The sequence below is a fragment of the Schistocerca serialis genome, chromosome 1 (assembly GCF_023864345.2).
Source record: "Schistocerca serialis cubense isolate TAMUIC-IGC-003099 chromosome 1, iqSchSeri2.2, whole genome shotgun sequence".
In the NCBI taxonomy this organism is placed as follows: Eukaryota; Metazoa; Arthropoda; class Insecta; order Orthoptera; family Acrididae; genus Schistocerca; species Schistocerca serialis.
Window position 1 is genome coordinate 579580925 of NC_064638.1, and position 15151 is coordinate 579596075.

Below are 15151 nucleotides of genomic sequence, written 5' to 3' on the forward strand. Positions count from 1 at the left end.
AATATTTCGGCGATCAAACATGTCGCCATCATCAGGTGAACTGACGGACTGAGCTCCTGTGAACGTGCCGGCACGGAGATCCGTACGCTATGGCTGCTCAGAGGGAACTGGGTTCGGTCGCGGCGGCGTTGACCCTACAAAGAAGGTGGAGAACAAGACGAGGGCGCTTCTCAAGGACGCAGATTTACCGGAGGGTGACGCTAAAAAATTGTTACCCCAAGGTCCGGTACCGCCTAGACTATATGGACTCCCGAAGGTTCACAAAGAGGGGGTACCATTACGCCCCATTGTCAGCAACATCAGGGCACATACATATTTGTTGGCCAAATACCTGACGGGAATATTAAGTCCTTATGTGGGTAAATGCCCTCATCACATCCGTAATTCCGTGGATTTTGTTAAACGCCTTGATAGCTTCAGGTTGGATGAGTTAGATATCATGGTGAGTTTTGACGTCGTTTCCTTGTTTACGAGGGTACCCCTGCGAGAGTCACTAGAATTAATTAGTCAGAAGTTTGACGAGAAGACCACTGAACTTTTTAGGCATGTCTTGACTTCCACGTATTTTCTTTTTAATGGAGAATACTACGAACAAACGGAGGGAGTCGCCATGGGTAGCCCACTCTCACCGGTGGTAGCGAATTTGTACATGGAGAACTTCGAGGAGGAAGCCCTGTCGTCATCCATATGGAAACCTACTTGCTTTTTCCGTTACGTCGACGACACGTTCGTCATCTGGCCACATGGTATGGATAAACTCCTTGACTTCCTTACACATCTAAACTCCATACACCCCAACATCAAATTCACTATGGAGACTGAAACGGAGGGTAAATTACCTTTCCTTGACGTCTTGGTCAAGAGAAGGGCTGACGGCACCCTAGGTCATGGGGTGTATCGGAAGACAACGCACACTGATCTGTATTTGCACGCAGACAGCTGCCACCACCCTTCACAGAGGAATGGGGTACTTAAAACTCTAGTACATAGGGCGCGCACTATCTCTGACGCAGAGAGTCTACCCCAGGAATTGGAACATCTGAGAACTGTATTTCGCAAAAATGGGTACTCAGAGTGGCAGATTCAACGTGCTCTCCGCCCAACCACTGCAGCACAACCTGTTGAGATGTATGAAGTCACGAGGGAGGAGGTAGGCACTGCATTTATTCCATACACAGGCGCACTCTCGGGGAAAATCGCCCGCATTCTGAAGAAACACCGGGTCGGAACTGTGTTTTGTCCTCCAAATAAAACTCGTGCACTGGTGGGGAGCGCCAAAGATGACCTCGGTTTGAGGAAGGCCGGCGTGTACCAGATTCCGTGTCAATGTGGCAAGTCGTATATTGGTCAGACGATGCGTACCGTCGAGGATCGATGCCGTGAACACCAGAGGCACACTCGCCTGATGTATCCGAGCAAGTCGGCGGTCGCTGAACATTGTTTGTCGGAAAATCACACCATGGAATATGACCGCACGAGGATTCTGGTACAGACGTCGAGATACTGGGACAGCGTTGTTAGAGAGGCCATCGAAATTCGCACCAATGACGACCTCATAAACCGTGACTGTGGGTATAATCTTAGCAAGGCTTGGGAACCAGCGATCGGGTTAATCAAGAGTAAATCGAGCAAACGTATAGTTGTGACGACCACGGCGGACAGAGCCATCATACCGACGTCATCTCAGACGTCGTCGCAATCTGTTCCACCGCGCGACCGTGGCGCGGGGCGCGGACGGCGGAGGGAGCGCGCCGCGGGCGGAGGGTACTTAAATCGGCCGCCGCCGCGACCGAACCCAGTTCCCTCTGAGCAGCCATAGCGTACGGATCTCCGTGCCAGCACGTTCACAGGAGCTCAGTCCGTCAGTTCACCTGATGATGGCGACATGTTTGATCGCCGAAATATTGTGCCCGTTGGACACTATAGACCGGCAGCACACCCGTGGATATATTGATTATCCTACATATATATTAAACAAATGTGTAGTCTATGTCCGTCCGAAGGTTTATTAGAGTAACATGTAAAAATCTGACGTAAATCAGTCAAGAAATTTTCGAGATTTTTGGTAACAAAGTTACACTACAACTTGTCTTTGTATAGTACTAATAGACGACCAGCCTAGAGAACAAAGGTCGTCGTAGGCTAAAGAGAAACACGGTGGGCGGAGAAATATGGTGACAACAATATAAGTCGTCTGACGATGAATGCGTAAATTCAAAACCGGTAACGGTGCTTTTGGAATAAAGTAAACCGAAACTAAATATAAACATTGTTATCTGACAGCGCTGCTCATCCCTCGCAAGTGCTATCTACCTGAAATCATTTACGTTTCATACCATCTCCGAGTGTGTCGTCAAGTTTCACGTACTTTCTACTCTTTTCCGCGATACCGAAGTTGCCATTAACAGCAGTAAATATGGAAAATGCTGCAGCTGCCTCTCATAATACATACACTGAAGAGCCAAAGAAACTGGTACGTCTCCCTAATATCGTGTAGGACCCCTGCGAGCACGCAGGAGTGCCGCAGCACGACGTGCCATGGACTCGACTAATGTCTGAAGTAGTGCTGGACGGAACTGACACCATGAATCCTGCAGGGCTATCCATAATTCCGTAAGAGTACGAAGTCGTGGAGATACCTTCCGAAGAGCACGTTACAAGACATCCCAAATATGCTCAATAATGTTCAAGTGTGGGGAGTTTGGTGATCAGCGAAATTTTTTAAACTCAGAAGAGTGTTCTGGAGCCACTCTGTAGCAATTTTGGACGTGAGAAGTGTTGCATTGTCCTATTGGAGTAGCCAAGTCCGTCGTAATGCACAATGAACATGAATGGATGCAGGTGATCAGACAGTAACGTACCTGTCACCTGTCAGAGCCGTATCTAGACGTATCAGGGGTCCCATATCACTCAACTGCACACGCCCCACACCATTACAGATTGAACAGTCCCCTGCTGACACGCAAGGTCCATGAATTTGTGGGGTTGTCTCCATACCCGTAGATGTCCATCCGCTTGATACAATTTGAAACGAGACAGTTCCGACCAAGCAACATCTTTCCAGTCATAAAAAGTCCAATGTCGGTGCTGACGAGCCCAGCCGAGGGGTAAACCTTCGTGTCGTGCAGGCATCAAGGGTACACGAATAGGGCTTCGGCACCGAAATCCCATATCGATGATCTTTCGTTGAATGGTTCGCACATTGAAATTGTTGATAGCCCAGCATTGAAATCTGCAGCAATTTGCGGAAGTGTTGCACTTCCGTCACACTGAACGAATCTCTTCATTCGTCGTCGGTCCCATACTTGTAGGATCTTCTTCCGGCCGCAGCGACGTCGGAGATTTCATGTTTTACCGGATTCCTGATATCCACGGTATACTCGTGAAATGTTCGTACGGGAAAATCCCCACTTCATCACTACCTTGGAGATACTGTGTCCCACCTCTTGTGCGCCGACTATAACACCACATTCAGACTCACTTACAACTTGATAACTTGCCATTGTAGCAGCAGTATCCGATACAACAACTGCGCCAGACACTTGTCTTATATAGGCGTAGCCGACCGCAGCACCGTATTCTGCCTGTTTACATATCTCTGTATTTGAATACACATACCTACGCCAGTTTCTTTGGCGCATCAGTGTACAATTTCATTAGTGTCCTACCAGCATATATACAAAATGTTGCTAACAGCAGCAGCAGTGGAAGCAAGTCCGTCACACCGACGCAGAGCACGATCTGTTTTGCAGGACAACGGCACGGTGACCAGCTGGTGCGACCGCACCTTCCCTGGCTGGTCGCATGACGTCACCGTCCGTCACTGGGCCTGCTACTACGCCGTCAAGGACACACCTGTCGCCAGGAAGGTCCACGTGGATCCATTCTCAGCCACCAGCTACCGCGATTTGGTACGTTTCCTTCTTATCTCACTCATTCTACACTTACTGTTAAACAAAGAGACTTCGAAAGGAAGTTCAGAAACCAGAAGGCGACCTAAATGTAGCGACCAGTATCACATAGTAATAAAGTGTCACAAAAGCAAAGACATGTTTAATTGGAACTCAGACGAGTCTAGCTTTACAAGTAAAACAAAATTTCAAGGCACACGTGAACATGACTACAGAAATACCAGTGCTGAGATTTGCCGACTTCATCGTCCTCTTAGTCAAGTGAAAACTTTATCAAGCTAAATACATTGCCCGAAAAAAAGAATTAGTGCACCCTACTAGAAGTTTCCAATTCACTCAAGACTTTTTGTTGCAACAGTGCACATGGAGTACGTGACATTATTACATTTACAGATCAATGGCATAAGCGGTAAGGTATCAGGTATAGACCCATGCTGGAACATTCGTATTAATACGTGATATTAATACGTGGTGTAGCCTCCACGGCCAGCAATGTAGGTCCTGATTCTGGCATCCACTCGATCCTACAGATGACGAATACTGTCTTGGTATACATAATACCACGCCTGATCGACCTGTTCACGTAGTTCTGTACGAGTTGGTTGATGAGTCACGAGAGTCACTTCTCGTCCCATGATACCACACACGTGCTCGATTCGAGACGAGTCCGGAGATCGTGCTGGTCAGGGAAGTTGCTGCACGTCTTGCGGAGCACCTTGTGTTTCAAGGGCAGTATGTGGACGAGTATTATCCTGTTGGAACTACACATCATCTTCGTGTTGCAAAAATGGCATAAGATCGGTTCTAACAACATTCTGCACATACTGAGTGTTGGTTAACGAGCCGTCCAGAAACATCGAAGTTGAATGAGAGTTAGCTTATCATGCCCCAGAGCATAACCCTGGGGTGCGATCAGTGTCTTGGACGATTGCACTCCCACGAGACAGCGGTCACCAGGTCTGCATCGTGCACGCAAACGAGCGTCACTTGCGTTCAGGAAGGATCTGCTTTCATCGCTGAAAACCACGGCGCGCCATTCCATCTTCCAAGTGATCCTCCGTTGGCACTAGTCGAGCCATGCACGACGATGCTGTTGCGTGAGTAGAAGATGGGCTAGAGGTGTGCATGCCCGTTGTCCCAAGGCTAGCCGGCCGTTGTGGCCGAGCGGTTCTAGGCGCTGCAGTCTGGAACCGAGCGACTGCTGCGGTCGCAGGTTCGGATCCTGCTTCGGGCATGTATGTGTGTGATGTCCTTAGGTTAGTTAGGTTTAATTAGTTCTAAGTTCTAGGCTACTGATGACCTCAGAAGTTAAGTCGCATAGTGCTCAGAGCCATTTGAACGCTTTTTTTTTTTTTTCCCCCAAGGCTATTAACCGGTTCGCAACAGTTCTTGTTGACACATCTGGGCTCTCAAGCCGTCTTGTTTGTGCAGAGGTAGTTGTACGATCTGCCACTGCTGACCTTACAATCCGACGATCATGGCGGGCGTCTGTGTTGCGTGATTGTCCAGAACTTCGCCTATGGTGAGAGAATGTTCGTTTGACAACTGACACCAGCATCGTTGCACTGCTGGCACTCACGCCCAAGTTGTGTGACAATTCTCCGAAAGGAGCGTCCTGACACTGGGAAAGCCACAATTCGACTTCACAAACTCGCTCAGTTCGCTGTGAGCAGCACGAGTGCTTCTGGTTCCCAGCTTGCTTCACACGTTTACACCATACTGAGCCTTCTGCCTGTGACAATTCCCTATAAAGGTAGACACGAACGACGCTCTAGTAGCTATGCCATTACACTATCTGTTAGTGGATGTCGTTGACACCATCATCAGTACGTCTTTTATCCACCAGATGACACATACTGTCATCGTATCGAAGTCGGCGTTGTCTTTCCTGCTGTACTATTTTTTTCCGGCTAAGTAGTTCTGTCATTTCGAAATATTTAAATGGAATACTTCCGGTTGTACACGCGCAGAACAGTATTGATGGAAGTAAAGTGTGCAACTCGTGGAAACTAGAGACGGAGAAAGGAATGCATCTGAAATTAGAAAGTACAAAAGGATACTAAAAATTAAATGGGCAGAAAAAGTATGAAACAAGGGAGTACTAGGATGCATGGGAAAGAAAAAAAATCTACGGAAAACACTTACGAGAAGAAGAGAAAATTTACTTGCATTGTCGCTTTGTTATCTAGGAGTAAGTGGTCTATTGGAACTCCGAGAAGCAACCTAGGAAGATGTATCAGAGTTCAAGATCTCATCAATGATAGTTGGAGACACAGTACAAGAACGGAGACGACGTAGCTGGGGAAGGGTGCTGGCCGCCTCCTTTTCAGAGGACGCGTCGTAACTTTCACAGTAAAACATTTATAGTAACCACAGAAAACTTAAATTTGGATGAACCCCGCTCAGCCACAATATTAGGCCAGTTCTTCACTGGAATACCTCCTAGAAGGTTAACTAGAGCGTGAAAAGCGTTGTTTGTGAGAAGTTCATTAGAATACTGGGTGTGGTAGGCAAGCAGATATCAAACTACACATATCAAAAAAAGTTTTGCATCACCTCGGTTCCGAGAGTTCCGGAACCCGTACAGAAAATTGGAATACAGGTCAACACAAACATCATTTCTGCCCTTTTTATTGCTCATGAAAACCACACATTGAATGTTGTACCAGCACTCAGCGAGACCTTCAGAGATGGTGGTCCAGATTGCTGTGCACACCGGTACCTCTAATACACAGTAGCACGTCCTCTTGCATTGATGCATCCCAGTATTCGTCGTGACATACTGTCCACAAGTTCATCAAGCAATGTTGGTCCACATTTTCCCACTCCTCAACGGCGATTCGGCCATTCTAGTCGAGCGATGTCGTTATCCTGAAAGACGTCACTCAAAGATGTGCACGATGGTGGCGCGAATTGTTGTCCATGAAAACGGATGCCTCGAAAATATGCTCCCGATATGGATGCACTATCGGTCGGAGGATGACATTCACGTATTGTACAACCGTTACGGCGCCTTCCACGACCACCAACGGCGTACGTCGGCCCCACACAATGCCACCCCAAAACACAAGGGAACTTCGACTTTGCTGCACTCGCTAAACAGTGTTTCTAAGGCGTTCAGCCTGGCTGGGTTGCCTCCAAGCAGGCCTCGGACGGTTGTCTGGTTGAAGGTATATGCGACACTCATCGGTGAAGAGGACGTGATGCCAATCCTGAGCGGTCCATTCGGCAAGTTGTTGGGCCCATCTGTACCGCGCTGTGTGATGTCTATAGCGCACGGTTTGAGTCGTAACACGACATCCTGTGGCTTCACGAAAAGCATTATTCAACACAGTGGAGTTGCTGTCAAGAGTTCCTCCGAGTCATAATCAGTAAGTAGCGGGTCATCCACTTCAGTAGTCAGATAGATGTACTCATTCACAATAATTTTGCAGGACGCTGAGAGAGAGGTTTTCCTATTGTGGGACATTTGATTGCTAGGCCAGATATTGGGCACTTCATAGATTACTGGAAAAAAAGGCAAGACTTTTCTTGTGTCTACTGGGTGTTACAAAAAGTATTTCAAGTTTTGAGATTTGGTTGTTTGGACCAAAGAAGGACAAATGTTCAGTAAACATGGGCTGTAAAATTCATACTTTAAGAGCTATGAGCATTTGTTCAGATTCACTAGCGTGAACCACATATGTTCCATTACTTCTATTCTCTTCTTGTCTACACTGTTTATCGTCCACGTTTCACATCCATATATGGCTACACTCCATACAAATACTTACAGAAAGGACTTCCTGACATTTAAATCTACGCTCTATATTAACAAATTTCTCTTCTTCATAAACGCTTTCATTGCCATAGCCAGTCTACATTTTATATCCTCTTTACTTCGACCATACTCAGTTATTCTGCTGCCCAAATACCAAAACTCATCTACTACTTTGTCTCTTTTCCTAATTTAATTCCCTCAGCATCACCTGATTTAATTCAATTTCATCCCATTATCCTCGTTTTTCTTTTCCTGATGTTCATCTTACATCCTCCTTTCAAGACACTTCCATTCCATTCAGCTGATCTTCCAAGTCCTTTGCTGACTCTGACAGAACTACCATGTCATCAGCAGACCCCAAGGTTTATACTTTTTCTCCCTGGATTTTACCTCCTTCTCCAAATTTTTCTTTGGTTTCTTGTACTGCTTGTTCAATGTACAGATTGAATGACATCGGGGACTGGCTACAACCCTGTCTCACTCCTCAACCATTCCTTGCCTTTCTTGCCCCTCGACTCTTACAACTGCCTTCTGGTTTCTGTACAAATTGATGGCTCTGAGCACTATGGGACTTAACATCTGAGGTCATCAGTCCACTGGAACTTAGAACTACTTCAACCTAATTTACATAAGGTCACGACACACATCCACGCCCGAGGCTAGATTCGAACCTGCGACCGTAGCAGTCGCGCAGTTCTGAACTGAAGCGTCTGGAACCGCTCGGCTACCGCGGCTGGCCTCTGTACAAATTGTAAGCAGCCTTTCGCTCCCTGTATTTTCCGCCTGCCACCTTCAGAATTTGAAACAGAGTATTCCTGTCAACTTTGTCAAAAGCTTTCTCTAAGTCTACAAATGCTATAAACGTAGATTTGCCTTTCCTTAACCCATCTCCTAAGATAAGTCGTAGGGTCCGTATTGTCTCGCGTGTTCCTACATTTCTACGGAATCCAAACTGATCTTTCCCGTAGTCGGCTTCTAACAGTTTTTCCATTCGTCGGTAAAGAATTCGTGATAGTATTTTGCAACCGTGACTTATTAACCTGATAGTTCGGAAATTTTCACACCTGTCAGCACCTGCATTTTTTTGGAATTGACATTATTATATACTTCTTGAATTCTGAGGGTATTTCGTCTGTCTCATACATCTTGCCCACGAGATGGAAGAGCTTGGTCATGGCTGGCTCTCCCAAGGCTATCAGTAGTTCTAACGGAATGTTGTCTACTCCAGGGGTCTTGTTTCTACTTAGGATTTTCAGTGCTGTCAAATTCTTCACGCAGTGTCATATCTCCAATCTCATCTTCATCTATGTCCTCCTCTCTTTCCATAATATTGCCCTCAAGTACATCGCCCTTGTATAAACCCTCTGTATACTCCTTCCACGTTTCTGCTTTCCCTTCTGTTCTTAGAACTGGTTTACCATCTGAGCTCATGATATTCATACAGGTTGTTCTCTTTTCTCGAAAGGTCTCTTTAATTTTCCTGTAGGCAGTATCTATCTTACCTCTAGTGATATATGCCTCTACGTCCTTACATTTGTCCTCTAGTCCTCCCTGCTTAGCCATTTTGCACTTCCTGTCGATCTCATTTTTGAAACGTTTGTATTCCTTATTTCCTGCTTCATTACTGAATTTTTGTATTTTCTCCTTTCATCAATTAAATTCAATATTTCTTCTGTTAGCCAAGTATTTCTATTAGCCCTCGTCTTTTTACCTACTTGATCCTCTGCTACCTTTACTATTTCAACTCTCAAAGCTACCCAATCTTCTTCTACTGTATTCCTTTCCCCTGTTGTTGACAATCGTTCCCTAATGCCCTCTCTGAAACTCTCTACAACCTCTGGTTGTTCCAGTTTATCCAGGTCCCGTCTCCTTAATTTCCTCCCTTCCTGCAGTTTCTTCAGTTTTAACCTACAGTTCATAACCAATAAGTTGTGGTCAGAGTCCATATCTCCCTTGGAAATGTCTTACAGTCTAAAACCTGATTCCAAAATCTCTGTCTTACCATTATATAATGCTATTACATTATTATATATTTACATTAAATAAACAGTCACAGGCTCTAAAATATCCGTAATGAGTAAGCTTGAACAGAATAATGTGTTCTCAGTTGTTTACTGCATCCTGTACGTCGTTCATAATAGCAAAGAGCTTCCAGCAGAAGAGAAGTATTTCACGGTAGCAAACATGAACAAGTGCTCATAGCTCTGAAGGTATGCATTTTAGAACCAATGATTTGTTGTACTTTCTGTCTTGTTTTCATCCAGAATACGAACTCTTAAAATATGGAATACTGTGTTTGTTGTTGTTGTTGTGGTCTTCAGTCCTGAGACTGGTTAGATGCAGCTCTCCATGCTACTCTATCCTGTCCAAGCTTCTTCATCTCCCAGTACCTACTGCAACCTACATCCATCTGAATCTGTTTCGTGTATTCATCTCTTGGTTTCCCTCTACGATTTTTACACTCCACCCTGCCCTCCAATACTAAATTGGTGATCCCTTGATGCCTCAGAATATGTCCTACCAACCGATCCCTTCTTCTAGTCAAGTTGTGCCACAAACTCCTCTTCTCCCCAATTCTATTCAGTACCTCCTCATTAGTTACGTGATCTACCCATCTAATCTTCAGCATTCTTCTGTAGCACCACATTTCGAAAACGTCGATTCTCTTCTTGTCCAAACTAGTTATCGTCCATGTTTCACTTCCATACATGGCTACGCTCCATACAAATACTTTCAGAAACGACTTCCTGACACTTAAATCAATACTCGATGTTAACAAATTTCTCTTCTTCCGAAACGCTTTCCTTCCCATTGCCAGTCTACATTTGATATCCTCTCTACTTCGACCATCATCACTTATTTTGCTCCCCAAATAGCAAGACACCTTTACTACTTTCGGTGTCTCATATCCTAATCTAATTCCCTCAGCATCACCCGACTTAATTTGACTACATTCCATTATCCTCGTTTTGCTTTTGTTGATGTTCATCTTATACCCTCCTTTCATGACACTGTCCATTCCGTTCAACTGCTCTTCCAAGTCCTTTGCTATCTCTGACAGAATTACAATGTCATCGGCGAACCTCAAAGTTTTTATTTCTTCTCCATGGATTTTAATACCTACTCCGAATTTTTCTTTTCTTTCCTTCACTGCTTGCTCAATATACACATTGAATAACATCGGGGATAGGCTACAACCCTGCCTCACTCCCTTCCCAACCACTGCTTCCCTTTCGTGCCCCTCGACTCTTATAACTGCCATCTGGTTTCTGTACAAATTGCAAATAGCCTTTCGCTGCCTGTATTTTACCCCTGCCACCTTTCGAAAGACAGTATTCCAGTCAACATTGTCAAAAGCTTTCTCTAAGTCTACAGATGCTAGAAACGTAGGTTTGCCTTTCCTTAACTTAGCTTCTAAGATAAGTCGTAGGGTCAGTATTGCCTCACGTGTTCCAATATTTCTACGGAATCCAAGCTGGTCTTCCCCGAGGTCAGCTTCTACCAGTTTTTCCATTCGTCTGTAGAGAATACGAGTTAATATTTTGCATCCGTGTCTTATTAAACTGATAGTTCGGTAATTATCACATCTGTCAGCACTTACTTTCTTTGGGATCGAAATTATTATATTCTTCTTGAAGTCTGAGTCTATTTCGCCTGTCTCATACATCTTGCTCACCAGATGGTAGAGTTTTGTCAGGACTGGCTCTCCCACAGCCGTCAGTAGTTCTAATGGAATGTTGTCTACTCCCGGGGCTTTGTTTCAACTCAGGTCTTTCAGTGCTCTGTCAAACTCTTCGCGCAGTATCGTATCTCCCATTTCATCTTCATCTACATCCTCTTCCATTTCCATAATATTGTCCTCAAGTACATTGCCCTTGTATAGGCCCTCTATATACTCCCTCCACCTTTCTGCTTTCCCTTCTTTGCTTAGAACTGGGATTCCATCTGAGCTCTTGATATTCATACAAGTGGTTCTCCTTTCTCCAAAGGTCTCTTTAATTTTCCTGTAGGCAGTATCTATCTTACCCCTAGTGAGATAACCCTTTACATCCTTACATTTGTCCTCTAGCCATCCCTTCTTAGCCATTTTACACTTCCTGTCGATCTCATTTTTGAGACGTTTGTATTCCTTTTTGCCTGATTCATTTACTGCATTTTTATATTTTTTCCTTTCATCAATTAAATTTAATATTTCTTCTGTTACCCAGGGATTTCTACTACCCTCGTCTTTTTACCTACTAGGTCCTCTGCTGCCTTCACTACTTCATCCCTCAAAGCTACCCATTCTTCTTCTACTGTATTTCTTTCCTCCATTCGTGTCAATTGTTCCCTTATGCTCTCCCTGAAACTCTGTACAACCTCTGGTTCTTTCAGTTTATCCAGGTCCCATCTCCTTAAATTCCCACCTTTTTGCAGTTTCTTCGGTTTTAATCTACAGTTCATAACCAATAGATTGTGGTCAGAGTCCACGTCTGCCCCCGGAAATGTCGTACAATTTAAAACCTGGTTCCTAAATCTCTGGCTTACCATTATGTAAACTATCTGATACCTTCTAATATCTCCAGGATTCTTCCATGTATACAACCTTCTTTTATGATTCTGGAACCAAGTGTTAGCTATGATTAAGTTATGCTCTGTGCAAAATTCTATCAGGCGGCTTCCTCTTTCATTTCTTAGCCCCAATCCATATTCACCTACTACGTGTCCTTCTCTCCCTTTTCCTACTGCCGAATTCCCGTCACCCATGACTATTAAATTTTCGTCTCCTTTCACTAACTGAATAATTTCTTTTATTTCATCACACATTTATTCAATTTCTTCGTCATCTGCAGAGCTAGTTGGCATATAAACTTGTACTACTGTAGTAGGCGTGGGCTTCGTGTCTATCTTGGCCACAATAATGCGTTCACTATGCTGTTTGTAGTAGCTTACCCGCACTCCTATTTTTTTATTCATTATTAAACCTACTCCTGCATTACCCCTATTTCATTTTGTATTTATAACCCTGTATTCACCTGACCAAAAGTCTTGTTCCTCCTGCCACCGAACTTCACTAATTCCTACTATATCCAACTTTAACCTGTCCATTTCCCTTTTAAATTTTCTAACCTACCTGCCCGATTAAGGAATCTGACATTCCACGCTCCGATCCGTAGAACGCCAGTTTTCTTTCTCCTGATAACGACGTCCTCTTGAGTAGTCCACGCCCGGAGATCCGAATGGGGGACTATTTTACCTCCGGAATATTTTACCCACGGAGGACGCCATCATCATTTAATCATACAGTACAGCTACATGCCCTCGGGAAAAATTACGGCCGTAGTTTCCCCTTCCTTTCAGCCGTTCGCAGTACCAGCACAGCAAGGCTGTTTTGGTTAGTGTTACAAGGCCAGATCAGTCAATCATCCAGACTGTTGCCCCTGCAACTACTGAAAAGGCTACTGCCCCTCTTCAGGAACCACACGTTTGTCTGGCCTCTCAACAGATACCCCTCCTTTGTGGTTGCACCTACGGTAGGGCTATCTGTATCGCTGAGGCACGCTAGCCTCCCCACCAACGGCAAGGTCCATGGTTCTTGGGGGGGGGGGGGGGATACTTCGTTTAATATCCTGTATTACCGACGGGTGCCTGTGAGAGTCTTGGTCACCAGCCAGCCACTGCCGCCTTCCCCCCCCCCCTCCCCCGCCTCCCTCGATCTAGCCACACCAGCACTCGATAGCCACCACTCTAGCCACCACTTTACCTTTCCCGGAGGTGCAGACTGCAGATCGATCACTATCTGTTACTGATTTGCGTTGAAGCACTGACAGTGTTCTCTTTGACTCAAAAAAATGACTAAAATCTGTAAATATGACCTTCAGTTATGCTGTAGTATGAAGGTCGTTCAATACACTATGTCCCAAACTGCCTTTTTTATAGTCGTTTCAGGAGCTGGAAATTTGATGCTATTTCTAAATATGTGCGAAGTTTCAAACAGTTCCTACGAATGGCAGACCCGCAGTGAACAATCGAAGTAGCGCCTATGCAACGTACTGTAACTGAATTCTAGGTTGCGGAAAAAGACACCGTGGTGAACATCCATAAACTATTGTGTGCAGTGTGAGGTAGTGATCCAATTGATTGGAGTACTGCTGGGCGATTGGTAAAGAGGGTTTAAAGCGTTAGGAAGTGCAATAGCTGAGCTCCTTGATGCACCACATGCGGAACGTCATGTCACAGCCACTACTTCCGAAATGATGAATGGCATAAGGCCCATTATTCGTGCAGACCGTCAGATTACGACTCGACAATTGACCCTATAGCCATCGGCGAGCATTGGAAATGCATTTGCAATTTAACCGTGAATTTACTTTCAAAATCCTTTCTTAAAGAATTTACTTTATTTACTATCGATTCAGCAAGAACATCAACACATTTAATCACACTAGGTTAGCGTGGAAGTAGTTGCCAGGGAGTAACTGATGAAAATGAAATTAACTTTAACAAATGGGAATTTTCTTCATAAAAGCCGTTTCAAAAACAGATTTAAAATTTATAAGCAGAAAAGCACCCTCCAAATATCAAGTTACAATTTTATTTAGAGGCGGAAAGAACAATATTGACAGTATGAGCCTTCGGGCTGAGAAGTTTGCCGCTCCCTTTCAACACGGCTGTAGTCACGACCGCTCACAACAACCTCTGAAAGACTACACTGGTGCAAATCTGCAACACACCAGATTACTTTAAACTAAAAATTTTAACAACTCACACAAACACATTAACTATGAACCCCGTAAGGTGGGAGGGGTGTAAATGGTACAAACACTCACACTAAGAAATTATTTGCCACCGAAAGTGCAATTTGTTTTTAAAAGGACTCTTACGGTTGAAGGGTGGCAACTTTATAAGAATGACTATATAAATAAAACCCATGAAATTCAGACTTACATAAAATGTACAACATGCTCTACATTACACATATACCGCCTCGCAAGATGATAGGCAAGATAAAAACATTTTTGGTAAACATTTTTGGAACAGTGATCAATAAAGTATTATATTTGAACTAAAGTTCAGTCTTGATCACAACACCTAACCTATGTTATTAAGACATAAGTGTTGTGATCAAGACTGAACTTTAGTTAAAATAAGATAAAAACATATTTCAGGAATTCGGCCTTTACACCTTAATTCTATAAATTCGTTAACACCGAATCCGGCAAACATGACAGAAGCAGCTATTAACGTATGGCAGATTGACAGGGGGATTACTGAACAAGCCGAACCGCAGACTGCTCTAACCCTCCCCAACTCCACAAGGAACAAACGGATCACCCAATTCACAAATAACCACCTTCCCGCGGGTGGGCAAACGGAGAAGAATGGTGGGACGACCCCAAAACAAAGCGGACGGTGACCTCGCTAAGACAACAAGTAGAATTTAACAAGTAAATGAAACAACATACCTCCAATCACTTAACTTCCAATAAACTGCGATTTC

At 44.5% G+C, this 15151-nt stretch overlaps 1 protein-coding gene across 1 annotated transcript in view; it reads left to right on the forward strand.

Moving 5' to 3' along the window:
* LOC126416941 (dipeptidyl peptidase 1-like) overlaps nt 1–15151 on the forward strand; it is a 65578-nt gene that overhangs the window by 12977 nt on the left and 37450 nt on the right. Inside the window, exon 3 of the mRNA XM_050084859.1 lies at nt 3753–3911. Coding sequence (XP_049940816.1) covers nt 3753–3911 — 159 coding nt within the window. The remainder of the gene's footprint in view (nt 1–3752; nt 3912–15151) is intronic.